This window comes from Procambarus clarkii, chromosome 79 (assembly GCF_040958095.1).
Source record: "Procambarus clarkii isolate CNS0578487 chromosome 79, FALCON_Pclarkii_2.0, whole genome shotgun sequence".
In the NCBI taxonomy this organism is placed as follows: domain Eukaryota; kingdom Metazoa; phylum Arthropoda; class Malacostraca; order Decapoda; family Cambaridae; genus Procambarus; species Procambarus clarkii.
Window position 1 is genome coordinate 4425057 of NC_091228.1, and position 27098 is coordinate 4452154.

The following is a 27098-nucleotide window of genomic DNA, read 5'->3' on the forward strand; positions in this document are numbered from 1 at the left end:
TGTTGGGTTAAACAGAAGCTACAGTTAAGGAATTGCGCCCAGTAAATCCTCCCCGGCCAGGATACGAACCCATGACATAGCGCTCGCGGAACGCCAGGCGAGTGTCTTACCACTACACCACGGAGACTGTAAACTTGAATATTGTGAGGAATTCATCATCATCATATTATTATTATTATTATATAAAATACCACCAGGTTGCTGGAACTATTGAATATAATAGATGCTACATGTACACTAGAGTGCCGTTCCAGTAGTTGTAAACAAGGTTCTCCATCAGAAACTCTTGGGCGGGATAGCGCCCGACGGAGCGCTGAAGATAATATGGTGGATAGTTCCGCGTCTGCCACTTGAGCAGGTCGTCCTCAGCTGACTGTACAAGTTCAGGGCTCGGCTTGATGATTGCTATGCCTTCAGGGAACAGCGTGCTGCAAGAAGTTTTTTTTATATGACAAAACATTTTTTGCACATGAAGTACACAGTAAATTATTTGCCAGAATGTAACACCACAAATGTTTTAGTGATATAAGTAGTCAGTTCACCCGGGAGATTGTGTCGCCATGTAGTCTGTCGGCTCCTAGACAATATCTTGAGTTATCTTGAGATGATTTCGGGGCTTTTTAGTGTCCCGCGGCCCAGTCCTCGACCAGGCCTCCACCCCCAGGAAGCAGCTCGTGACAGCTGACTAACACCCAGGTACCTATTTTACTGCTAGGTAACAGGGGCATAGGGTGAAAGAAACTCTGCCCATTGTTTCTCGCCGGCGTCTGGGATCGAACCCAGTACCACAGGATCACAAATCCAGCGTGCTGTCCGCTCGGCCGACCGGCTCCCAAATACCTCGGAGGTGTTCCTAAACCTTGCCCAAACATGCTGGGTAGGGTTCAGGTCATGCTGGTGACCTTATATAAAAATAATATAGGGGGCAATCAAACAAAAGGTAAGGAATAGGGGAATAATGGAGAAGGAGGCCAATCGAACATTGTGTAAGGCGGTGGACGGGGACGAATCGAAAGAGATGTCGTTATCCGTTAACCGGCGAGGTCTGGGTCTAAGCGTAGGCAAGGAATGTTGTCCGGTGATACTTGGTTGATACCTGGTTGACGGGGTTCTGGGAGTTCTTCTACTCCCCAAGCCCGACCCGAGGCCAGGCTTGACTTGTGAGAGTTTGGTCCACCAGGCTGTTGTTTGGAGCGGCCCGCAGGCCCACATACCCACCACAGCCCGGCTGGTCCGGCACTCCTTGAAGGAAACAATCTAGTTTCCTCTTGAAGATGTCCACGGTTGTTCCTGTAATATGGGTGGTGAAGGTCTCACGACTTCCTCCAAACTTGCAGACAATCACTGCCCAAATGGTTAGAGCACTGGACAGCTAGGGACATGGCTGACCAGGATTGAATCCTTCAAGGGTCAAGTGTCATTCTTCAGGGGTCAAGAGAGAGGGGGTCATATATATACCATGCATATACTAGGGGTGGGTATCTGGCACTGACTTGTTCTCTCTCTCCACCCTCTTTATCTCTACCTATTTGTATGTATCTATCTACCTATCTCTCTAGTTATATCCATCTCTATCTAGCTCTATGACTCACCAATAGGGTACATAACTCACCAGTAGAGGTCATAACTCACCAGTAGAGGTCATAACTCACCAGTAGAGGTCATAACTCACCAGTAGAGGTCATAACTCACCAGTAGAGGTCATAACTCACCAGTAGAGGGACATAACTCACCAGTAGAGGGTCATAACTCACCAGTAGAGGTCATAACTCACCAGTAGAGGTCATAACTCACCAGTAGAGGGACATAACTCACCAGTAGAGGGTCATAACTCACCAGTAGAGATCATAACTCACCAGTAGAGGTCATAACTCACCAGTAGAGGGTCATAACTCACCAGTAGAGGGACATAACTCACCAGTAGAGGGTCATAACTCACCAGTAGAGGTCATAACTCACCAGTAGAGATCATAACTCACCAGTAGAGGTCATAACTCACCAATAGAGGTCATAACTCACCAGTAGAGATCATAACTCACCAGTAGAGATCATAACTCACCAGTAGAGATCATAACTCACCAATAGAGGTCATAACTCACCAATAGAGATCATAACTCACCAGTAGAGATCATAACTCACCAGTAGAGATCATAACTCACCAGTAGAGGTCATAACTCACCAATAGAGGTCATAACTCACCAATAGAGGTCATAACTCACCAGTAGAGATCATAACTCACCAGTAGAGATCATAACTCACCAGTAGAGATCATAACTCACCAGTAGAGATCATAACTCACCAATAGAGGTCATAACTCACCAGTAGAGATCATAACTCACCAGTAGAGATCATAACTCACCAGTAGAGATCATAACTCACCAGTAGAGGTCATAACTCACCAATAGAGGTCATAACTCACCAATAGAGGTCATAACTCACCAGTAGAGATCATAACTCACCAGTAGAGATCATAACTCACCAGTAGAGATCATAACTCACCAGTAGAGATCATAACTCACCAATAGAGGTCATAACTCACCAGTAGAGATCATAACTCACCAGTAGAGATCATAACTCACCAGTAGAGATCATAACTCACCAGTAGAGATCATAACTCACCAGTAGAGATCATAACTCACCAATAGAGGTCATAACTCACCAGTAGAGATCATAACTCACCAGTAGAGGTCATAACTCACCAGTAGAGGGACATAACTCACCAGTAGAGGGTCATAACTCACCAGTAGAGATCATAACTCACCAGTAGAGGTCATAACTCACCAGTAGAGGGTCATAACTCACCAGTAGAGGGTCATAACTCACCAGTAGAGGTCATAACTCACCAGTAGAGATCATAACTCACCAATAGAGGTCATAACTCACCAACAGAGATCATAACTCACCAATAGAGGTCATAACTCACCAATAGAGATCATAACTCACCAGTAGAGATCATAACTCACCAGTAGAGATCATAACTCACCAGTAGAGGTCATAACTCACCAGTAGAGATCATAACTCACCAACAGAGATCATAACTCACCAGTAGAGATCATAACTCACCAGTAGAGGTCATAACTCACCAGTAGAGATCATAACTCAACAGTAGAGGGCATAACTCACCAGTAGAGGGCATAACTCACCAGTAGAGATCATAACTCAACAGTAGAGGGCATAACTCACCAGTAGAGATCATAACTCAACAGTAGAGGGCATAACTCACCAGTAGAGGGCATAACTCACCAGTAGAGGTCATAACTCACCAACAGAGATCATAACTCAACAGTAGAGATCATAACTCACCAACAGGAGGCATAACTCACCAGTAGAGATCATAACTCACCAGTAGAGATCATAACTCACCAGTAGAGATCATAACTCACCAGTAGAGGTCATAACTCACCAGTAGAGGTCATAACTCACCAGTAGAGGTCATAACTCACCAGTAGAGGTCATAACTCACCAGTAGAGGGCATAACTCACCAGTAGAGATCATAACTCACCAGTAGAGATCATAACTCACCAGTAGAGATCATAACTCACCAGTAGAGATCATAACTCACCAGTAGAGGTCATAACTCACCAGTAGAGGTCATAACTCACCAGTAGAGGGCATAACTCACCAGTAGAGATCATAACTCACCAGTAGAGATCATAACTCAACAGTAGAGGGCATAACTCACCAGTAGAGGGCATAACTCACCAGTAGAGGTCATAACTCACCAACAGAGATCATAACTCAACAGTAGAGATCATAACTCACCAACAGGAGGCATAACTCACCAGTAGAGATCATAACTCACCAGTAGAGATCATAACTCAACAGTAGAGGGCATAACTCACCAGTAGAGATCATAACTCACCAGTAGAGATCATAACTCACCAACAGAGATCATAACTCACCAGTAGAGATCATAACTCACCAACAGGAGGCATAACTCACCAGTAGAGATCATAACTCACCAGTAGAGATCATAACTCACCAGTAGAGATCATAACTCACCAGTAGAGATCATAACTCAACAGTAGAGGGCATAACTCACCAGTAGAGATCATAACTCACCAACAGAGATCATAACTCACCAGTAGAGATCATAACTCACCAGTAGAGGTCATAACTCACCAGTAGAGGTCATAACTCACCAGTAGAGGTCATAACTCACCAGTAGAGGTCATAACTCACCAACAGAGATCATAACTCACCAGTAGAGGTCATAACTCACCAGTAGAGATCATAACTCACCAACAGAGATCATAACTCACCAGTAGAGGTCATAACTCACCAGTAGAGGTCATAACTCAACAGTAGAGGTCATAACTCAACAGTAGAGGGCATAACTCACCAGTAGAGGTCATAACTCAACAGTAGAGGGCATAACTCACCAATAGAGATCATAACTCAACAGTAGAGGGCATAACTCACCAGTAGAGGGCATAACTCACCAGTAGAGATCATAACTCAACAGTAGAGGGCATAACTCAACAGTAGAGGGCATAACTCACCAATAGAGATCATAACTCAACAGTAGAGGGCATAACTCACCAGTAGAGGGCATAACTCACCAGTAGAGATCATAACTCAACAGTAGAGGGCATAACTCACCAGTAGAGGTCATAACTCACCAGTAGAGGGCATAACTCACCAGTAGAGATCATAACTCACCAGTAGAGATCATAACTCACCAGTAGAGATCATAACTCACCAGTAGAGGTCATAACTCACCAGTAGAGGTCATAACTCACCAGTAGAGATCATAACTCACCAACAGGAGGCATAACTCACCAGTAGAGATCATAACTCACCAGTAGAGATCATAACTCACCAGTAGAGATCATAACCTACCAATAGAGGGACATAACTCACCAGTAGAGGTCATAACTCACCAATAGAGGGGCATAACTCACCAGTAAGGGGAGGCCGGACAACCAATTATGTAGAGAACACGACCTTCTAGATTAAAACGAACCACACCGTTGTATTTCTCTCTGCTATCGTCACTGTAGCCGTGAAGGCACTGTAGAATACAAGTCACAACACATACTACAACACATACAACAGCCCCACACTAGTCCATATACAATAAATCCTAACTTGAGAGTAAATACAATGAAGGAAAGGTATTGTATTATCAGGAGAAAGTACTTTAGCAGGTACTATACAACACCTGGGATATGAGAGACAAGGATCAGGGATAGGACGGAAGGGGGTGTGAGGGGGAGGAACGGTGCACAGCCATTTGGACCGTCGGGGATCGAACGCGGACCTGCAAGAAGCGAAGACCCTCGCTGTACCGACCAGTCCAAATGATTGAGACACAACTAAGCCTCACACACTTTCATAACTATTGTATCTAAACAAAAATATAAAATAAAACCCTGATAGTCCTATTTACTTCGCTTATTATATATTATATAATATGTAAAGTAATATATATATTTATATATTATATATTATATAATATATAAAGTGTATAGAATTAAGAATTTTACTATAAATATTTCTTACAGTTATTGATGGCAAAATTAGCCATACTCACCACATGAATGATACATAAGAATCATACTCACCACATGAATGATACATAAGAGTCATACTCACCACATGAATGATACATACGAGTCATACTCACAATCTGCATGATATAATAAGAGTCATACTCGTCGCTCTGGGTCTCCGACAACACGAACAGTCTGAAGGGTCCAGCCTGTAGGGAAAGAATGATTATCATTCGCTTAGATCCCAGTAGAAGGCTCCTGTACACAGTGGCTAAGAAAGAATAAGGAAAAGCTTACTTTGTTCTGGTTAAGAAAGAATAAGGAAAAGCTTACTTTGTCCTAGTTAAAAAAGAATAAGGAAAAGCTTACTTTGTCCTAGTTAAAAAAGAATAAGGAAAAGCTTACTTTGTCCTAGTTAAAAAAGAATAAGGAAAAGCTTACTTTGTCCTAGTTAAAAAAGAATAAGGAAAAGCTTACTTTGTCCTAGTTAAAAAAAGAATAAGGAAAAGCTTACTTTGTCCTAGTTAAAAAAGAATAAGGAAAAGCTTACTTTGTCCTGGTTAAAAAAGAATAAGAAAAGCTTACTTTGTCCTAGTTAAAAAATAATAAGGAAAAGCTTACTTTGTCCTGGTTAAAAAATAATAAGGAAAAGCTTACTTTGTCCTGGTTAAAAAAGAATAAGGAAAAGCTTACTTTGTCCTGGTTAAAAAAGAATAAGGAAAAGCTTACTTTGTCCTAGTTAAAAAAGAATAAGGAAAAGCTTACTTTGTCCTAGTTAAGGTAAATCTTACCTTGTCTTGAGGAAGGAAGGGACGTGAGCAAGGGTGGAGGACATCCTTCAAGTCCTCAGCCTCCAGTATCTCACGCTTGAACTTGGCCTCGTACCGCTCAAGTGTCAAGCTGGCCCCCCGAGGATGATCACAATTAGCTTGTTAGACTTTAATTGTTCGCACAATGAACACGTAGCAACAGATAGTATACAATGGAGAAGTGTATAGCTCATTCATCACTGTGTATAACCTAGAAGTATACCTCATTCATCACTGTATTGATTATACATACTTATACACCCGAGAAGATTATACACACTTATTAATATACTACACAGTGTATATACACTCAGAGATCTACTCCACAATATAATAAATAATTTATATAATCTCAAAAGACAAAGAGCATGTCTGCTGACGAAGTTCTGCAGGTAGTCTGCAGCAGGAGTCTGCACACCCAGCAAAGAAAACGGGAACTCGTCACTTACTCCTCCAGTCCTTTGAGCTTAACATTTGGGTCGTGATTGTATATCATGTGACTGAACATATGTTCCTGCGCCCAGCCTGTGACGTGGGCGCCGGCCGCCCCAGCGTGGAAGGTCCGCCCTATTTCCGGGACGAGGGCGTGGCGCCCGGCCTGTAGGGAGTGTTGGGAGAATAGCCACCAGTCCCAATCAGCGGTCTCCTGCGAGAGAGGGGAAAAAGGGAGTTATTAGGGAGAATGCGTCAAGCCATTACGACTATATAGTACTTAGAAGGGGTCAGGATAAGGATTTGGGATGGGACGGAGGGAAGGAATGGTGCCCCAACCACTTATGGACGGTCGGGGCTGAACGCCGACCTGCATGAAGCGAGACCGTCGCTCTACCGTCCAGCACCAAGTGGTTGGGCAGTGAATATCTGCTAATAACGTTTTGGCAGCCATCTTTTATACACAGAGTTACAGACCCGCTCCTGTGCCCGGTCAGTTCACTACGGGCTCACCATAGCCCGTGCTACTTAGCTATGGTGAGCCAAAGTACACGAAACATTTTGTTCCGAGAAGCTGAAGCTAAAACTACAAGATCCTTCAGAGCTTCGTGTGTGGGTGGAAGAGGGTGGTGAGAAACATTAGATGATTCGAGTGCAGCGGTCTGAAGCTGGAACAAAGTGAGGTAGAACTCCTCTTCGACCCGGTACCGTCCGCGCTGCGCCTGCGGGACGCGATGCGCAATTGTCTCTTTTTCCCCCGTCAGAAACAGCACCGCTTTTCTGCGAAAAGCAGTGGCCATTTGTTGAACTGTCATGTCGTGACTGCATGCGTGTGTCAGTATACTGACCATCAGTCGTGACAGTGTATGCATGCCAGTATACTACCCTTCAGGCATGACAGCATATTCACGTCAGTATACTAACCTTGAGTCGCGACAGAGCATATAGCATATGTATGCTATACTAACCTTCATTCTTGACAGTATACTAGACGTCACATTATCTTGACAGCATACAATATACTAACCTTCAGTCTTGACAGTATATTAGACGTCACATTATCTTGACAGCATACAATATACTAACCTTCAGTCTTGACAGTATATTAGACGTCACATTATCTTGACAGCATACAATATACTAACCTTCAGTCTTGACAGTATATTAGACGTCACATTATCTTGACAGCATACAATATACTAACCTTCAGTCTTGACAGTATATTAGACGTCACATTATCTTGACAGCATACAATATACTAACCTTCAGTCTTGACAGTATACTAGACGACACATTATCTTGACAGCATACAATATACTAACCTTCAGTCTTGACAGTATACTAGACGACACATTATCTTGACAGCATACAATATACTAACCTTAACCTGGCGAGTACTCAGACAACTATATAACTACTTACCATAATTGATCATGTTCTATGTGAACAGATACAGAACAGGTGTGTGTGTGTGTGTGTGTGTGTGTGAGGAAGATTAGGAATTATTAAGATAGATGCAGTATAGATGTGAGTAAAGAGAGAGAGAGAGAAGAACACGGACGAGGGACGTCGAAGCCTCACGAACCTCTTCAGGAATCCAAGCCTGGTACTGGTCTCTGGCCCAGCGACGGGTGACCATCCAGCCGAACTGAGGAAACATGTCCAAGCGGCGCAGGACCGTCGGGTCGTGAGCCACCTCTGGGTAACTGTTGACGGAGAAGGCATTCACGCAGAAGATGGTCGGGTCGGCGTCCAGCAGCCAGGCTGTCTGCTGGAAGAAACTGGAAGGGCGTGTATTGTGGATACGATTGGTTATAGAGTGTGGTAAATTGGGTACCCCGGTTGTATGTGCTTGGGTCTCTCTCTGCTCACTGGCTGTCTTTCCCTCCCCCTTCTCTCATTCTATCTCCCCTTCCCACTTGTATATAAAATTAAGTCAGCCGACCCCCACGTCTCTCTCTCTCTCTCTCGCTCTGAATTTTCTGAGTTGAAAATAAATGATAAAAACTCTCCGGAAACATAATCCCCGATTTCAATAAAGATATAAACACCAACCTCCCATCGCCGCCAAACACACACACACACACACACACACACACACACACACACACACACACACACACACACACACACACACACACACACACACAATCTGAGCTCAGCATTCCACTTCACCTGATCTTTCAGGCATCCCTGTGTACAGGAATCGTAGCAGACGTGTGGAAACAGGCTAACATAGTTCCAATCTACAAAAGTGGCAGCAGGGAAGACCCCCTCAATTATAGACCTGTATCATTGACAAGTGTAATAGTGAAAGTATTGGAAAAGCTAATCAAAACTAAATGGGTAGAACACCTGGAGAGAAATGATATAATATCAGACAGACAGTATGGTTTTCGATCAGGAAGATCCTGTGTATCGAATTTACTCAGTTTCTATGATCGGGCCACAGAGATATTACAGGAAAGAGATGGCTGGGTTGACTGCATCTATCTGGACCTAAAAAAGGCTTTTGACAGAGTTCCACATAAGAGGTTGTTCTGGAAACTGGAAAATATTGGAGGGGTGACAGGTAAGCTTCTATCATGGATGAAAAATTTTCTGACTGATAGAAAAATGAGGGCAGTAATCAGAGGCAATGTATCGGAATGGAGAAATGTCACAAGTGGAGTACCACAGGGTTCAGTTCTTGCACCAGTGATGTTTATTGTGTACATAAATGATCTACCAGTTGGTATACAGAATTATATGAACATGTTTGCTGATGATGCTAAGATAATAGGAAGGATAAGAAATTTAGATGATTGTCATGCCCTTCAAGAAGACCTGGACAAAATAAGTATATGGAGCACCACTTGGCAAATGGAATTTAATGTTAATAAATGTCATGTTATGGAATGTGGAATAGGAGAACATAGACCCCACACAACCTATATATTATGTGAGAAATCTTTAAAGAATTCTGATAAAGAAAGAGATCTAGGAGTGGTTCTAGATAGAAAACTATCACCTGAGGACCACATTAAGAATATTGTGCAAGGAGCCTATGCAATGCTTTCTAACTTCAGAATTGCATTTAAATACATGGATGGCGATATACTAAAGAAATTGTTCATGACTTTTGTTAGGCCAAAGCTAGAATATGCAGCTGTTGTGTGGTGCCCATATCTTAAGAAGCACATCAACAAACTGGAAAAGGTGCAAAGACATGCTACTAAGTGGCTCCCAGAACTGAAGGGCAAGAGCTACGAGGAGAGGTTAGAAGCATTAAATATGCCAAAACTAGAAGACAGAAGAAAAAGAGGTGATATGATCACTACGTACAAAATAGTAACAGGAATTGATAAAATCGACAGGGAAGACTTCCTGAGACCTGGAACTTCAAGAACAAGAGGCCATAGATTTAAACTAGCTAAACACAGATGCCGAAGAAATATAAGAAAATTCACCTTCGCAAATAGAGTGGTAGACGGTTGGAACAAGTTAAGTGAGAAGGTGGTGGAGGCCAAGACCGTCAGAAGTTTCAAAGCGTTATATGACAAAGAGTGCTGGGAAGACGGGACACCACGAGCGTAGCTCTCATCCTGTAACTACACTTAGGTAATTACACTTAGGTAATTACACACACACACACACACACACACACACACACACACACACACACACACACACACACACACACACACACACAGGAGCTTCGCGGCTGAGTGGACAGCGCTTTGGGGATCGTAGAACTAAGGGCCCGGGTTCGATCCCCGGCAGAGGTAGAAACAAATGTTACTTTTACCCTGATGCACCTGTTCACCTAGCTTTAAATAGGTACCTGGGCGTCAGACAGCTGCTATGGGCTGCTTTCCGGCTATGTGTGCGTGAGTAACAGAAATATATGTAGTAGACATAAGATAAAAAATCAAATGGTTTGAAAGGCGGGGTCCAAGAGCTAACAGCTCGATTCTGCAGATACAAATAGTAAATTACACATACACACATACACACGCTGTGTTATGAACTAGGCTGTTCATAGCCATTTTAAAAGGCCTAGGTTCATTTACATACGTGAATTTGCATATCAGAAAAATATAAGTAACTACAGCAGTACATTTAGAATTTTGCAGGCGAGGAGTCACAATAACGTGGCTGAAGTATGTTGACCAGACCACACACTAGAAAATGAAGGGACGACGACGTTTCGGTCCGTCCTGGACCATTCTCAAGTCGATTGTGAAAATGGTCGACTTGAGAATGGTCCAGGACGGACCGAAACGTCGTCGTCCCTTCATTTTCTAATGTGTGGTCTGGTCAACATTTAGGATTTTATTTGAAGTGTGTGAGTAGAATTTAAGAGTGTCCTCTGCAGACTTGTTATGTATCCAGAGTAAGTGGTCAGTGGGGGATTATTGATTGAATTACTAAGTTTAACACATTTTTTACTCATTCACGAGAGTAAGTCAAGGAAGAGGTGCAGGTACTCACGAGAGGAAGTCAGGTGAGAGCAGGAGGTCGTCCTCCAAGATGATGGCCTTGTCCACCTCGGGGAAGTAATTGAAGACATTGTGGACGGAGAACCTGGAGACATTACCACCAGACCGACGGAGACGGTACCAGGAGACAGAAAATTACATAACTAACATGAACATCACCCAAGTAAACATAGCATATATGTAGGACACAAGAGAGAAGCCTGAAACAAACAGCTGAAGAGAGCCTTGCGCAGCTGGTCGGCAACCCTTTCTCTTTTGATCAATGACAAAGTCGCTATGTTTCATACTTGTATTCTAGCCATAAGTGAAAAAATGCAGTAATAATGTGAAGGAAAATGTACATATATAATATAAATGGGTCATTACCTGAAGTGCATGTTGAGAAGCGTAGCGGAGCCTGGCTCACCCTGGGGCTGATGCACCAACACCTCCAGCCTGTGGGAACCACAACTGGTCAGATTGTAAACACCTCGTTGCTAGGATACTCCAGGCTTATCTCTGAGGATAGGAGGTGTCTGTGAGGCTAGGAGGGAGGAGGAGGCGACAGGAGAGCTGTCTGTGAGGCTAGGAAGGAGGACGGGACGACGGGAGAGGTGTCTGTGAGGCTAGGAAGGAGGACGGGACGACGGGAGAGGTGTCTGTGAGGCTAGGAAGGAGGACGGGACGACGGGAGAGGTGTCTGTGAGGCTAGGAAGGAGGAGGGGGCGACAGGAGAGGTGTCTGTGAGGCTAGGAGGGAGGAGGGGGCGACGGGAGAGCTGTCTGTGAGGCTAGGAGGGAGGAGGGGGCGACAGGAGAGCTGTCTGTGAGGCTAGGAAGGAGGAGGGGACGACAGGAGAATCCGAACTATTATGTCCGAACCACACATCAGACAATGGAGAGAGGACGGCGTTTCGGTCCGTCCTGGACCATAATCAAGTCGACCATTCTCACACTCGACTTGAGAATCAGGACGGACCGAAAAGTCGTCGTCTCTCCAGCTCCTGATGCATGGGTTGGTCGTCATATCTTCAGCCACGCTATTGTGATTCATCGCTGTTAAAACGAATATAACTATCAACTGAAAAATAAAACAAATATAGGTAAAAACACACCCACACACAGACAAGGCGTTTTGTTACAGGCAGTTAGTGAAGAACACAGTTAGTGAGAACATTATAGAGAAATATCAACACGTCAGTAGCCTCGTGCTTTGTGGATACCATTCCTCCTGCAGTATATGATGGAGTATATATAGAATATATATAGAAGTATATATAGAAGACCAGAAACCACGAGAAGACCCGCTAGATAACACCAACTATGCTAGATAACACCAGCTAGGCAAGACCAACTAAGTGAGACCAGCTAGGTAAAACGGGTTTATAGTGACTCACCCAAAGAGACGAGCCAGCCTGATGATCTCAGTGTTGGGGCCGTCTACCAGCACCAGGATGGGCGTCTGGGCGGCCCCGGGCGTCCCCAGCAGGTTCACCAGCTGCCTGAGGGCGGGGCCAACACAGATAGGGGCGCATATTGCAAATCACTTCTCAAAATAAACTTGGGCGAAGTCATTAATTGTAATTGTATTTGTGCTGCTTTTTCAACAATGTTCCCCCCTCTTTTACCTCTATTTTTATTTGTTTTCAACACATTTTATTCTTTTTACCCATTAGTTTTAAGCTTTAGTCATTAATGTTTTTCCTGCCCGAAACGCTTTGCGTAATAGTGGCTTTAGGCATTGTATGTACTAGCTCTATCTATAAAGCTAACAAACTTTGTAAAATCTCTTTATGTATGTACCTTATCTAAATAAAAATTATTATTATTATTATTATTATTATTACAAGTCAAAGTCATCGTTTCTGCCCGAAACGCTGCGCGTACTAGTGGCTTTACAAGAATGTAATTACTATGCTATGTATCCTCACAATCCCAATGTACCTTCTTGTATATATATATATATATAAATAAATAAATTACAAACGATTACACACTGACAACAACATGCAACTGGGTTGGGGAGAGAGTTTGGCATTACATTGCATTCGAAAATTTGCATTACAGGCAAATTATGATATTCAGGTTTTTCTTTAATTTTGTGGACATCAGTGCGTAATGTTTTATATGAGGGTCTCGGTAGTGCAGTTGGGTTCATTTTCGACTCACAATCGGGAATCCCAGGTTCGAATCCCAGGCAGGACAGATACAGTTGGGAATGTTTCCAATTACTTAATGCCTTTGTTCGCCTAGCAGTAACTAGGTACCCAGGAGTTAGTCAAGTGCAGTTACATCCTGAGTCAGTAGTTCGAATTTGGGGGTGACCTCAATATAAACCTAACATATATACATACACAGGCTGCTTGTCCCTGGAAAGCATAAATTATAATATAGTAAGGGGAAAAATAAACAAAACCATAAGTAGTTCAGTCTTGTTAATATGATATTGCAAGATTCATGTAGGGGTCGATTTGACACCATATCAAATGGCACTCAGTTCATTTATGCTAACTCCGACCCCTCCCACGTTGTGCACGTATCCAGCAGAAAATACTGTTAAAAAGGGGTGAGGCTAGCCCAGAGCATCTGGCTTCCAACCTTGCAGAGAAAGACAATCTAATTTATAGATGTAGAGAAATATTAACTTGATCTGTATGGTGAGAGGCCGGAGCTCTACCACTGCACCACCGTCCACATAAGCTTGAAACATATATTAGTGTATGTACATACTAGCCTAAGTGTTGACCAAACTACACACTAGAAAGTGAAGGGACGACGACGTTTCGGTCCGTCCTGGACCATTCTCAAGTCGATTACTAGCCTAGCATACACGTAGCTGACAGGTTACTGACCTGTAGAAATTGAAGGGCTTAACAGCAGTGAGCATGGCCACTGGTATGACCTCATTCATCTTGATCTCCGGCTGGAGGCGGGCATCAGCATGCAAATAAACAAAGTCAGCATAGAGATACACAAGATCAGCATGGAGTTAATAACTACTCATCCCTTGCCTAAGGAAGACAGAAATGAGCAACATGTAGTGGGTCAGTCAGAGAGGCTTTGGACCCGCATAGCAATATCCCTGCAACACAAAAATCTCCGGGGAAACTAGAGTTACAGTTTCTGGAAAGACTAAATCTCCTACCACACAGTTTGGTTTAGGGTGGAAGTAGCATAAGGCTCACTCGCTACTCTCTATGTAGGCGGGAAATAGAGACGGAAGAAACTCCATTCCGTATTGAAATTCTACACGGAATTAGTTTATTAAAGTAAGAATAGCTTCACTATTCTTACTAAACTTGGAAAAGACTCACGGCAGAGTGCCTGAGGGAGGGTGTGAGAGGCAGGCTGCAGGAACACAACGTCCGGTAGCCGTCGTAGGTGTTGCAGAAGTCCCGTTGCTCTTGCATCGTCGGGTCCTCATGCCAGCTGCACCACACGCCTGGCAACACCACACAATGGAACACACTGAGCATTGCACAATAGACGGGGGGAGGGGGGGGAAGGAATTATCAAGGGAAAGCGCCAAGCCATTACGACTATATAGCACTGGGAAGGGGTCAGGATAAGGATTTGGGATGGGACGGGGGGAAAGGAATGGTGTCCCAACCACTTGTGGACGGTCGAGGATTGAACGCCGATCTGCATGAAGCGAGACCGTCGTTCTACCGTCTAGCCAAAGTGGTTGGGTCGGGGGGGGGGGGGGGGGAATTGAACTTCAACATAATAATTATATTTCATGCACATAAACTGAATTGCAGGCCATTCTGGCTGGTTTGAATGCGTACTTCATGATGGAAAAAAGCTTTTCGTATTTGTTAATAACTGAGGAACGCTTGATACAATTAACTCAAAATTCAAATTCAATGTTTAACAGTCGAAATCCAATCTTCATTTATGTAAACAGAAATATGTGAGATAAAGCTACAAGGCCATAGAATGACGTTCATGTGTCTTCCATCTCATGTTGGGATAATGCTTAACCAGACCTATCTTGAGGTTATCTTGAGATGATTTCGGGGCTTAGCGTCCGCGCGGCCCGGTCCTCGACCAGGCCTCCTTTTTGTTACACATCCCCAGGAAGCAGCCCGTAGCAGCTGTCTAACTCCCAGGTACCTATTTACTGCTAGGTAACAGGGGGGATCAGGGTGAAAAACTTTTTGCCCATTTGTCTCCGCCTCCACCGGGGATCGAACCCGAAACCTTAGGACTACGAATCCCGAGCGCTGTCCACTCAGCTCTCAGGCCCCGTTGGAGACTTTGGAATTGGCTAAAGATCTGACTAAGTGTGTTACAGCGAGACAAGTTGATACCGAATGTGTAATCAGGAGCTTGAATTACCCAACAGGCCAATTAGGTCATGACCTATTGGGCTCTCTTGCACCGTATGGTCCCTCAGGTGTCTACATGTATGTGTTAAGCCTTTGAACAGCCACACTGACCAGAGGGTGGGGGCCCATTTATCTGTCTTTGACCCAGGGGCCCAAAAACAATCAGGGGCCAGATTCACGAAGCAGTTACGCGAGGACTTACGAACGTGTACATCTTTCCTCATGCTTTGACGGCTTTGGTTACATTTATTAAACAGTTTACAAGCATGAAAACTTGCCAATCAGGCTTGAATACAAATAATATTTGAAATATGGAACAGATGTTATGAAAATGAAAATAAGTGATTTATTTAGCATGTTAAGGTCTTACGCCTTCACCAGTTATGTTCTTGGGTCCTACCTTGTGTCCTGGGGATGTAGGTGTACTAGGCCACCCTCCCCTGGGTCCAGTACCTGCCTTGTGTCCTGGGTGTGTAGGTGTAGTGGGTCACCCTCCCCTGGGTCCAGTACCTGCCTTGTGTCCTGGGTGTGTAGGTGTAGTGGGTCACCCTCCCCTGGGTCCAGTACCTGCCTTGTGTCCTGGGTGTGTAGGTGTAGTGGGTCACCCTCCCCTGGGTCCAGTACCTGCCTTGTGTCCTGGGTGTGTAGGTGTAGTGGACCACCCCCCCCCCCTGGGTCCAGTACCTGCCTTGTGTCCTGGGGGTGTAGGTGTAGTGGGTCACCCTCCCCTGTGTCCAGTACCTGCCTTGTGTCCTGGGTGTGTAGGTGTAGTGGACCACCCCCCCCCCCTGGGTCCAGTACCTGCCTTGTGTCCTGGGGGTGTAGGTGTAGTGGGTCACCCTCCCCTGGGTCCAGTACCTGCCTTGTGTCCTGGGGGTATAGGTGTACTGGGTCACCCTCCCCTGGGTCCAGTACCTGCCTTGTGTGCTGGGGGTGTAGGTGTAGTGGGTCACCCTCCCCTGTGTCCAGTACCTGCCTTGTGTCCTGGGTGTGTAGGTGTAGTGGACCACCCCCCCCCCTGGGTCCAGTACCTGCCTTGTGTCCTGGGGGTGTAGGTGTAGTGGGTCACCCTCCCCTGGGTCCAGTACCTACCTTGTGTACTAGGCACATGTGTGTGCAGGTGTAGTGGTCCACTCACAAAGCTGTCAGGTGTGTGGATAATGGCAGCAGCCTCGGCCCACACCCGCCCTCGCCACATCTGCTGTATTCATGTACCAAATAATTAATATATAAAATACATAATAATAGAATGGATAAATCTTAATTATTTGCTGAAATAATAATTAAAAATGGGAATTATTATTTGTTTTTATTGCATCTAGAAGATCGAGGGAGTCAGCCTATAAGTTTTAGCTCTTTTGAAAGAACTTTCTGCAACCCGTCTTCATGCCAGGCTCGTTAAAGCTGCCGCCATCCCCCCAGACGCATTTATCCATTTTAATATTTTGTGTATTAAAACTAGGTTTGTTCTCACTTATATATTAATATTATTATATATTAAAGTTCTATGTATAGTTAGGCGTAAGGTAGGTTTGGTGTTATGTTCTGTTAGTGATTATTTGTATTTGAAATACGTGGCTGAAGCATTTACAATGCCTAAATATACACAGTATGATAATATATAACTATATTAATTTATATGTGAGAAAATTTTTATTTTAAATGAACATCATATTAAAATTGATGAATGCATCTTTGGGGTCGACCGCTGGATGGAATGGACGGGTTGTGTTTATGAGGACGAGCTGCCTACAACTGATGACGTTCAAACACTTCTCGAACAGTGTTTTGCTGACGTGTTTCTCTTCGAACCACAACGCTGTAAATGCTTCACCAAGGTACCTTAAACACCGTTGATTGTCATAGGTTGATTGACAGTTGTGAGGCGGGACCAAAGAGCCATAGCTCAACCCCAGCAAGCACAACTAGGTGAGTACCAATAATCGCCATCAGAACCTTAACACCAAACCTAACTATTTATAGAACTTTAATATTATATATATATATATATATATATATATATACAGGGTATATATATATATATATATATATATATATATATATATATATATATATATATATACAGGGTATATATATATATATATATATATATATATATATATATATATATATATATATATATATATATATATATATATATATATATATATATATATATATGTATATATATATATATATATATATATATATATATATATATATATATATATATATATATATATATATATATATATATAATGGACCACCATTACATATGGTGTACAAAGTCTCTAACTCTACCTATCCAATCCCCAAATGCCTAGTATTTAATGTAGAGTTCATTATTATATTAATATAATGTTAACTTCATGACAATGTTAAGGTAGCAGTTGATGTTGATGTATTTGAAGGTAGAATACATGCAGGATATGAAATGAGATGAAGCTATTTAGCAAACTTTTAATCTTCAACAAACGATGAAGACATCACCTCATCGTTCAAGATATACTACCTCATTGTTGGTGGATAATTGCGGGCGATGGTGATTAGTGGATAAAACGTAGGCGTCGGAGGACAGGTTAGCGACCGTGGACGTGTGGAGGGCGGAAGGTACTGCAGGAGAGGTCGGGGTGGTGGCCACCATAGCCCAGGCCTCGAAGGTGGCCAGGTTGCGGATCATAGAGGAACCCATTACTTCCAGTTCCTGCACCGCCTCTTGGCCCAGGAAGGTTACCGCGTCCGGCTGTGGGTTGAAATTGAAATTGAAATTGAAATAAGTTTATTGAGGTAAAATACACACAAAGGCTGTTGCTTGGAGCAACAGCCTAGTGGACCAAACTCTCACAAGTCAAGCCTGGCCTCGGGCCGGACTTGGGGAGTAGAAGAACTCCCAGAACCCCATCAACCAGGTATATGTGGGCCTGCGGGCCGCTCCAAGCAACAGCCTGGTGGACCAAACTCTCACAAGTCAAGCCTGGCCTCGGGCCGGGCTTGGGCAGTAGAAGAACTCCCAGAACCCCATCAAGCAGGTATATGTGGGCCTGCGGGCCGCTCCAAGCAACAGCCTGGTGGACCAAACTCTCACAAGTCAAGCCTGGCCTCGGGCCGGACTTGGGGAGTAGAAGAACTCCCAGAACCCCATCAACCAGGTATCAACCAGGTATCAACCAGCTCAAGCTATTCTCACCCTGTTCAGTACATCGAGTTAATACATACATAGACACACATCACAAGCAATAAACGTATTACCGAACATTCTGAGAGATAAACATATACATCTGGGTAGAAATAGCCTAAGCTACTCTATCCCTTCGAGATGTATTTTCTTGTCTCAGTAAACATACACGACATCAACTCTAAACATGAAACAAACTTATGGTGTAAACAATAACTATTAAAAGCCAGGGTGATGAGCAGCATCAATGCTGGCACATCTACAACCCAAAATTATTTTCGACTCCTAGTAGGAGCCAGATTCACGAAAGCACTTACGAATCTGTACATTTTTTCTCAATCTTTGGCGGCTTTGTTTACAATTATTAAACAGTTAATGAGCTCCAAAGCACCAGGAGGCTGTTTATAACAATAACAACAGTTGATTGGCAAGTTTTCATGCTTGTAAACTGTTTAATAAATGTAACCAAAGCCGTCAAAGATTGAGGAAAGATGTACACGTTCGTAAGTGCTTGCGTAAGTGCTTTCGTGAATCTGGCCCCGAATTTGGGCGCGTTTTGAGAGATTTTTGGCGCCCGCCGCCCGCGTTTTTTGAGATATTTGACTATAAATTAACACTTAAATCAACAAACAATAACAAACTCCAGTCCCAGACAATATTCAACAACTTCATTGAGTTTTTTTTTTATTATATTAAATATCAGGAGAGCGATTTATCCAAAGTAGAAAAGCGTTGCAAATCAAAGAATCCTAAACTGTGGAATGAGACCCAATTAGTTATTGGCTTCAGTAATTTATACTTAATAATTAGTTCAACGTGTCGAGGGACAGGCAGCCAGTATATATATACAGTACATGTTAGGCCTAAATCAAGGCCTTCCCGGGGGTCGAACCTGCATCCTGGGATCCTTATCAGTTTGCAGCCCCCCAACAAGCTGACAAACGCCTGGATACCTATTTATTGCTAGGTGGACAGGAGCATTAGGTGATAGGAAATGCGCCCGACCACTTCTGTCCCGGCCGGGATTCGAACCCGGAATTCTGGATTGTGAGTCGAGGAGTTCAACCGGCAGGTTTCCCGGTAATTGATCACATACTGAAATTGGAGGCAGGGAGAGAACTATCAGGGGAAAGCGCCAAGCCATTATGACTATATAGCACTGGGAAGGGGTCAGGATAAGGCTTTGGAATGGGACGGGGGGAAAGGAATGGTGCCCAACCACTTATGGACGATCGAGGGGATTGAACGCCGACCTGCATGAAGCCAGACCGTCGCTCTACCGTCCAGCCCAAGTGGTGGGACCACATGAGAGTGAATATAGAACATGGTATAGCGGCGGGACTCACCACGGCAGCGACGACGAGGACTCGGCCGGGCATGAGGGAGAGGAGGCAGGAGGCCAGGTTGCGGTGCTCGGCCGGCTGGTGTGTGAGGAAGTGTCTGGAGAGTAGGGCGTGGCCGCCGCCGCCCCCAGCTGCCTCCAGGACCACCACGTGCACCCCGGCGTGGCCCGGGGACCCCTGCGGCGTCACACCCTGCTTCTCGTACACCTGCCGGGGTCCCACGCGGTATACACGGGCGCCAGGGTCACAAACAGGTGGGCCAGGTTCAGAAACAGGTGGGCCAGGGTCACAAACAGGTGGGCCAGGTTCACAAACAGGTGGGCCAGGTTCACAAACAGATGGGCCAGGGTCACAAACAGGTGGACCAGGGTCACAAACAGGTGGGTGACGGACACAAACAGGTGGGTGAGGGACACAAACAGGTGGGTGAGGGACAGACAATTAAGTGGATGAGGGACTTATATAGCTCATAAATGATTTTATGTACTTTTACCTGAATAAAAATTTGAATTTGGACTGCCCACTTCCCCAATATTAGTACCTAAGACATATTACCATTGTAATCACCTCTCTTAACTTATGTTTTAGTTATTTGAGGATATAAAACCCTTGCTACAATGTGCCCTTTTATCATTTCTTAGGTTTATATCGGGGTCCCACAAGGACACACTAGGGGACCGCCCCCTGGTGCGTTACTCTGAGGGACTGTCCCCTGGTGCGTTACTCTGAGGGACTGTCCCCTGGTGTGTTACTCTGAGGGACTGTCCCCTGGTGTGTTACTCTGAGGGACTGTCCCCTGGTGCGTTACTCTGAGGGACTGTCCCCTGGTGTCTTACTCTGAGGGACTGTCCCCTGGTGTGTTACTCTGAGGGACTGTCCCCTGGTGCGTTACTCTGAGGGACTGTCCCCTGGTGCGTTACTCTGAGGGACTGTCCCCTGGTGTCTTACTCTGAGGGACTGTCCCCTGGTGCGTTACTCTGAGGGACTGTCCCCTGGTGCGTTACTCTGAGGGACTGTCCCCTGGTGTCTTACTCTGAGGGACTGTCCCCTGGTGCGTTACTCTGAGGGACTGTCCCCTGGTGCGTTACTCTGAGGGAGTGTCCCCTGGTGCGTTACTCTGAGGGACGGTCCCCTGGTGCGTTACTCTGAGGGACGGTCCCCTGGTGCGTTACTCTGAGGGACTGTCCCCTGGTGCGTTACTCTGAGGGACTGTCCCCTGGTGCGTTACTCTGAGGGACTGTCCCCTGGTGCGTTACTCTGAAGGACTGTCCCCTGGTGCGTTACTCTGAGGGACTGTCCCCTGGTGCGTTACTCTGAGGGACTGTCCCCTGGTGTCTTACTCTGAGGGACTGTCCCCTGGTGCGTTACTCTGAGGGACTGTCCCCTGGTGCGTTACTCTGAGGGACTGTCCCCTGGTGTCTTACTCTGAGGGACTGTCCCCTGGTGCGTTACTCTGAGGGACTGTCCCCTGGTGCGTTACTCTGAGGGAGTGTCCCCTGGTGCGTTACTCTGAGGGACGGTCCCCTGGTGCGTTACTCTGAGGGACGGTCCCCTGGTGCGTTACTCTGAGGGACTGTCCCCTGGTGCGTTACTCTGAGGGACTGTCCCCTGGTGCGTTACTCTGAGGGACTGTCCCCTGGTGCGTTACTCTGAGGGACGGTCCCCTGGTGCGTTACTCTGAGGGACTGTCCCCTGGTGCGTTACTCTGAGGGACTGTCCCCTGGTGCGTTACTCTGAGGGACTGTCCCCTGGTGCGTTACTCTGAGGGACTGTCCCCTGGTGCGTTACTCTGAGGGACTGTCCCCTGGTGCGTTACTCTGAGGGACTGTCCCCTGGTGCGTTACTCTGAGGGACTGTCCCCTGGTGCGTTACTCTGAGGGACTGTCCCCTGGTGCGTTACTCTGAGGGACTGTCCCCTGGTGCGTTACTCTGAAGGACTGTCCCCTGGTGCGTTACTCTGAGGGACTGTCCCCTGGTGTGTACAGACGACATAACTCACCATAGTTGTGTCTCTGTAGACCTGAATGGTGTGTTTGTTGATCTCAACGCGGACCTGAAACATGGCCGCCTCCAGGTCTGCAAGGGGGAGTTAAGTCTACAGTAATTCCAAAAGAAAATCACGGGAAAACTGAAGGAATGGTTGAATGAAGTTAGCATAATTATTTCAAAATTTGTTAATGGCAAAATAATCTCCGTGTAACATTTGATTTAGTGATTGAATGTTGAAGTATTTTCAGCAACTAGTTAATATATTTCTTGCATGACCTGATCTGTATGACACTGAGTGATACATATCATACTGTAAAGAAATGAAAATTTTTTTAATCAATTTAGGGTAGTATCCGCTAATATACGGGAGAAAATGTGAAAAGCATGGTAATGGGTAACTTAAATAACATGCGTAAATACAATAAAGCATGAATAAAATGTGTCTACGTACATATTGCTTTAGTTAAGACAGAGAGGCTAACAAAAACTAACTAAGGGTCGGAAGGTGGACCTGACCAAGGAGGGAACAGAAGCATGATTAATATGAGAGGAGAAAATAGCCATCTTGCAAGTAAAATACACATTGAATAATTACAAAAAGATTCAACTGGCCAACAAGTATTACAGGGACGGTTAATCTGTAAACATTAACACACCATTTCCAGGTGTAACTAACCTTGCATGACACGTAAGGCCGTCATGTTAACCGGGTGTAGCGAGCGATCCTCTGTAAGGAGAGACGAATTTAATGTCCGAAGGTATTAAGTCAGACTGTAATATCTCCAGCTCTCAGATCTGGAAACAACAATCATTGTAAAAATAATTCTCAGAGCCACGTTAGAAACGCGGTTTTCTTAAATGTCATTTCTACTGAAAATAGTGTTTAAACAATGTTGTTGTTGTTGTTTAGAGAGAGAGAGAGAGAGAGAGAGAGAGAGAGAGAGAGAGAGAGAGAGAGAGAGAGAGAGAGAGAGAGAGAGAGAGAGAGAGAGAGAGAGAGAGAGAGAGAGAGAGAGAGAGAGAGAGAGAGAGAGAGAGAGAGAGAGAGAGAGGGAGAGAGAGAGAGAGAGAGAGAGAGAGAGAGAGAGAGAGAGAGAGAGAGAGAGGGAGAGAGAGAGAGAGAGAGAGAGAGAGAGAGAGAGAGAGAGAGAGAGAGAGAGAGAGAGAGAGAGAGAGAGAGAGAGAGAGAGAGAGAGAGAGAGAGAGAGAGAGAGAGAGAGAGAGAGAGAGAGAGAGAGAGAGAGAGAGAGAGAGAGAGAGAGAGAGAGAGAGAGAGAGAGAGAGAGAGAGAGAGAGAGAGAGAGAGAGAGAGAGAGAGAGAGAGAGAGAGAGAGAGAGAGAGAGTAAGAGAGACAGAGAGAGAGTGACAGACAGACAGACAGACAGACAGACAGACAGACAGACAGACAGACAGACAGACAGACAGACAGACAGACAGACAGACAGACAGACAGACACAGGGTGTAAGTTTCTCTGAATGTGAATAGGTGCACAATTTGCTTAATTTCTTGTTAAAGATGTGTTTGTTTAAATTCAGCATTAAGCTTTACCAAACACTTGAGCTCAAAATAACTATCTATGAGAGAAAGATACGCAGACGGTATGACCAGTGTAACTGTAAGTAAACAAATTTTATACACAAATTACAATTTTTTGGTAAATCTGGAATTCAAATCAGTCATCAATAAATACATACAAAAGAAAATAAATACACAGGCACCTCTTGAAAGAGTTCTTTCTAGAGGAAAACCGCTGGAATATATACACAATTAGTCAAAGGGTTTTGTATGATTATATAGTTCAACTCTGAATCAGCATGTGTAGAAAACGGTGGGGGTAAACATAGAACATTCCTAACCCAGAGAAATGTTTGAGAGTCAAATTACAGAAATATTAATCAAATCAAGTGTGATAGTCTGCTTGTCTACAGTGTGAATACGGACATAAAAGAACGGAAGTTAATGGGTGATTTGATCCTGTTCTACACGCATAGTTAGTCCAAATAATAAATTATATAGTGCTTATCAGTCTGACTTTGCGGAATACATTTGGACACCACAGAACGAAATTTATTCTAACTTGTCCTAATGGTAGAAGTCTTCCAACGTGAGGGTGCAAAATTATATGCAGGCATACCAAGGCTTCGAGGGCAACTAAGAGATTTAAAACCCACTTAAATTTTGATTTCATATTATTAATATGAATTATCGTAGCCTAAATTAGCCTAGGTCTCAAAATCCGGGCCCCCTTCCCCTCTTAAGCTACAAAATAGAAGCTCTGGAGAGCCCCGTGTATCTAGAAGGGCTTATACCCTGTTAGTGAAGATCTGTACCAAGATCTGTACCTGGACGAAGAGAATATGCAGTTTGATTGTGATTTTCTCGGGGGGGGTTTATGAGGCTATTTATGCTCACCGTTCGCAATTCCTCATAGCCATCAAAACTCAGGTAACTCACATGAGGAGCAGGGAATGCTAACTCACCTCTGGACCACAGGAAAACCAATCTCACCTGCGATCATTCTCCACTTGATGGGGAAGCTGTCTCTGACGAGAGGGTGTCGAGTGCCTATTATTAGCCGAGTTGTAATGAGTAGAGTGCCTATTAGGCACCACAGCCGCACTACAACCATCAAACTCATTACTAGTTGGTGGTTGATGCTAGTGGTGGTTGTTTTGGTAGTGGGGGGTTGTTTGTTGCAATGGTTGTTGGTAAGCAAATCCACCAGGGCCGTGACAAGGATTCGAACCTGCGTCCGGGAGCATCCCAGACACTGCCTTAATCGACTGAGATTCTTGGTAGTGATGGCGTGTAAATTTTCCTGATAGATACGCGTGTCTTAATATTTTTCAACTTCAATTCATTAATGTTTGTGATCTCATTTAGTTTTAAATTACCCCCCAATGGGCTTCTATATTGTTCACTGCTTTGTTCCACATTATGCCCAAAATGCTCTACGAATTAGTGGCTTTAGGCATTGTCTTCCTTAGGAATTCTCCATTGTTCTTGTATCCTAATGTTAGTATGTATGTACTTTTAACTAAGTAAATTATTATCATTATTATTATTATACAAAATAAATCGGTAGTGCTTCAGGTGGTAGAATGTAAAGTGAATCACTTATACACACTTTTCAGTTTTTATGTTACTTATGGCGTACGAAAAACAGTTTTTATTTAAATGGATGAATCTTTTGTTCTTAGTCACCTACTGTGTTTTGTTAACAATTACTACCTTTTCAACTGTGACAGGTGCACTGTGGGAACCTTGTGTCACTGTCAACTGTGACAGCTGCACCGTGGGAACCTTGTGTCACTGTCAATAGTGACAGCTGCACCGTGGGAACCTCGTGTCACTGTCAACTGTGACAGCTGCCCCGTGGGAACCTTGTGTCACTGTCAACTGTGACAGCTGTCCCGTGGGAACCTTGTGTCACTGTCAACTGTGACAGCTGCACCGTGGGAACCTTGTGTCACTGTCAATTGTGACAGCTGCACCGTGGGAACCTTGTGTCACTGTCAATTGTGACAGCTGCCCCGTGGGAAACTTGTGTCACTGTCAACTGTGACAGCTGCACCGTGGGAACCTTGTGTCACTGTCAATTGTGACAGCTGCACCGTGGGAACCTTGTGTCACTGTCAATTGTGACAGCTGCCCCGTGGGAACCTTGTGTCACTGTCAACTGTGACAGCTGCACCGTGGGAACCTTGTGTCACTGTCAACTGTGACAGCTGCACCGTGGGAACCTTGTGTCAGTCAATTGTGACAGCTGCCCCGTGGGAAACTTGTGTCACTGTCAACTGTGACAACTGCACTGTGGGAACCTTGTGTCATTGTCAATAGTGACAGCTGCCCCGTGGGAACCTTGTGTCACCGTCACACCGTGGGAACTTTGTCACTCTCACACTCAGATCGCATGGTACTGCTCTGCCAGTTATTTAAGGTCGAGGGAGGGGAACATTGGACAAACCACCGGCTTCCTGTCCCCGTCGAGGCCACTAAAGATCGTGACCTTCAGGTAAATTGAGGTAAATATTGTAATGGTGTTTCTTAAGACACCAACCCACTGCCGGCGACTTCACCTTCACACTGAGAGGTACAGCAGCTACTCTTCCGGGTCTAAGACCTGAGAAATATATGTAGCTCTCTACGTCATCGCTACTCTATAAACAATCCTAGCCTAACCCAACCCAGCCTAAGATATCCTAACTTATAACGTAACCTAACCGAACCTATCGTAATCTAACATAATCCTAACAAATATAAGAGATGAAGTTGTTTTATATGTATATATGTGTGTGTTTTCACGAGGTGTGTGACGTCATTATGACGTCATAATGGTCATGCCGGTACAGAATTTAGACCCTACTCGGCTAATTTGTGTTTGAATTTAGACCTTGATGACGTGGAATACTGACTCTGTTTTTCCTCGTTCCACATCTCCCGCTGGCATATAATTACTCTCTTCGCTGTAGATTCCTTTATGCACCTGCATATACTACGAAATTTAGCTGGAAGCATTTATTTATTTATTTATTATAAAGGTGTACCACCTCTGATGAAATTGTAGGGATCCATAGCCTTGGAGAAGGGAATAAAGAGCATTCAGGGGGAAAACTTGCCATTTAACTCTAAATATGTATAATAATTCACTATGTCGCGGGACAGGAAGCCAGAGTGTATGCATATACGTTGTGGCTTTTATCGAGGTCCTTCTCTCCCCGCTAAGGCTGAATTATTTTTATTTTATTTATTTTATTTTATTTATGCATATACAAGAATGTACATAAGGAATGTGAGGATACAATTATGGTAATTACAGTCTTGTAAAGCCACTAGCACGCGCAGCGTTTCGGGCAGGTCCTTAATCTAAGAAAATTTTAAGGAGGTAAATACTTGCAAAATTTATAGACAAAAAAATGATAACAGATTACATGGAATGAAAAAAAAAAAAAAAAAAAAAAAAAGATGAGAGACCTTTTACTGACCACGCCCAGGATGCAACCCCCAAAACAAGCTGACTCCTTCACCTACTCACTGCTAGGTGAACAGAGGCATTAGGTGA

At 44.4% G+C, this 27098-nt stretch overlaps 1 protein-coding gene across 2 annotated transcripts; it reads right to left on the reverse strand.

The window, feature by feature from the left end:
* Window positions 1-225: 225 nt before the first annotated feature.
* Window positions 226-25364, reverse strand: LOC123764610 (protein O-linked-mannose beta-1,2-N-acetylglucosaminyltransferase 1). 2 transcript variants are annotated; one of them, XM_069314460.1, is made up of 17 exons: window positions 24545-25364; window positions 22711-22761; window positions 22045-22121; window positions 20049-20252; window positions 18040-18270; window positions 16620-16728; window positions 14511-14638; window positions 14049-14119; window positions 12594-12698; window positions 11585-11653; window positions 11211-11303; window positions 8323-8518; window positions 6755-6951; window positions 6288-6396; window positions 5631-5705; window positions 4906-5015; window positions 226-428 (listed from the first exon to the last, which is right to left on the reverse strand). In XM_069314460.1, exons 1-17 carry the CDS (start codon window positions 24672-24674, stop codon window positions 227-229), a joined length of 2157 nt encoding a protein of 718 aa, XP_069170561.1. In that variant the 5' UTR covers window positions 24675-25364; the 3' UTR covers window position 226. The 2 variants fall into 2 exon arrangements, with proteins under 2 accessions (XP_069170561.1, XP_069170562.1); XM_069314461.1 differs by lacking the exon at window positions 4906-5015 and having other exon boundaries at window positions 263-428; window positions 24545-25363.
* Window positions 25365-27098: the final 1734 nt, after the last annotated feature.

Bases quoted from the DNA above. Each gene is read 5' to 3' on its own strand.
- LOC123764610 (XM_069314460.1), bottom strand. From the start codon at position 24,674: ATGAGTTTGATGGTTGTAGTGCGGCTGTGGTGCCTAATAGGCACTCTA. The intron at 14,120-14,510 runs GTGAGTCTTTTC...GCCCGCCTCCAG, and splicing joins CCTCCCTCAGGCACTCTGCC to CCGGAGATCAAGATGAATGA. The intron at 5,706-6,287 runs GTAAGATTTACC...CTTTCCCTACAG, and splicing joins CCTTCCTTCCTCAAGACAAG to GCTGGACCCTTCAGACTGTT.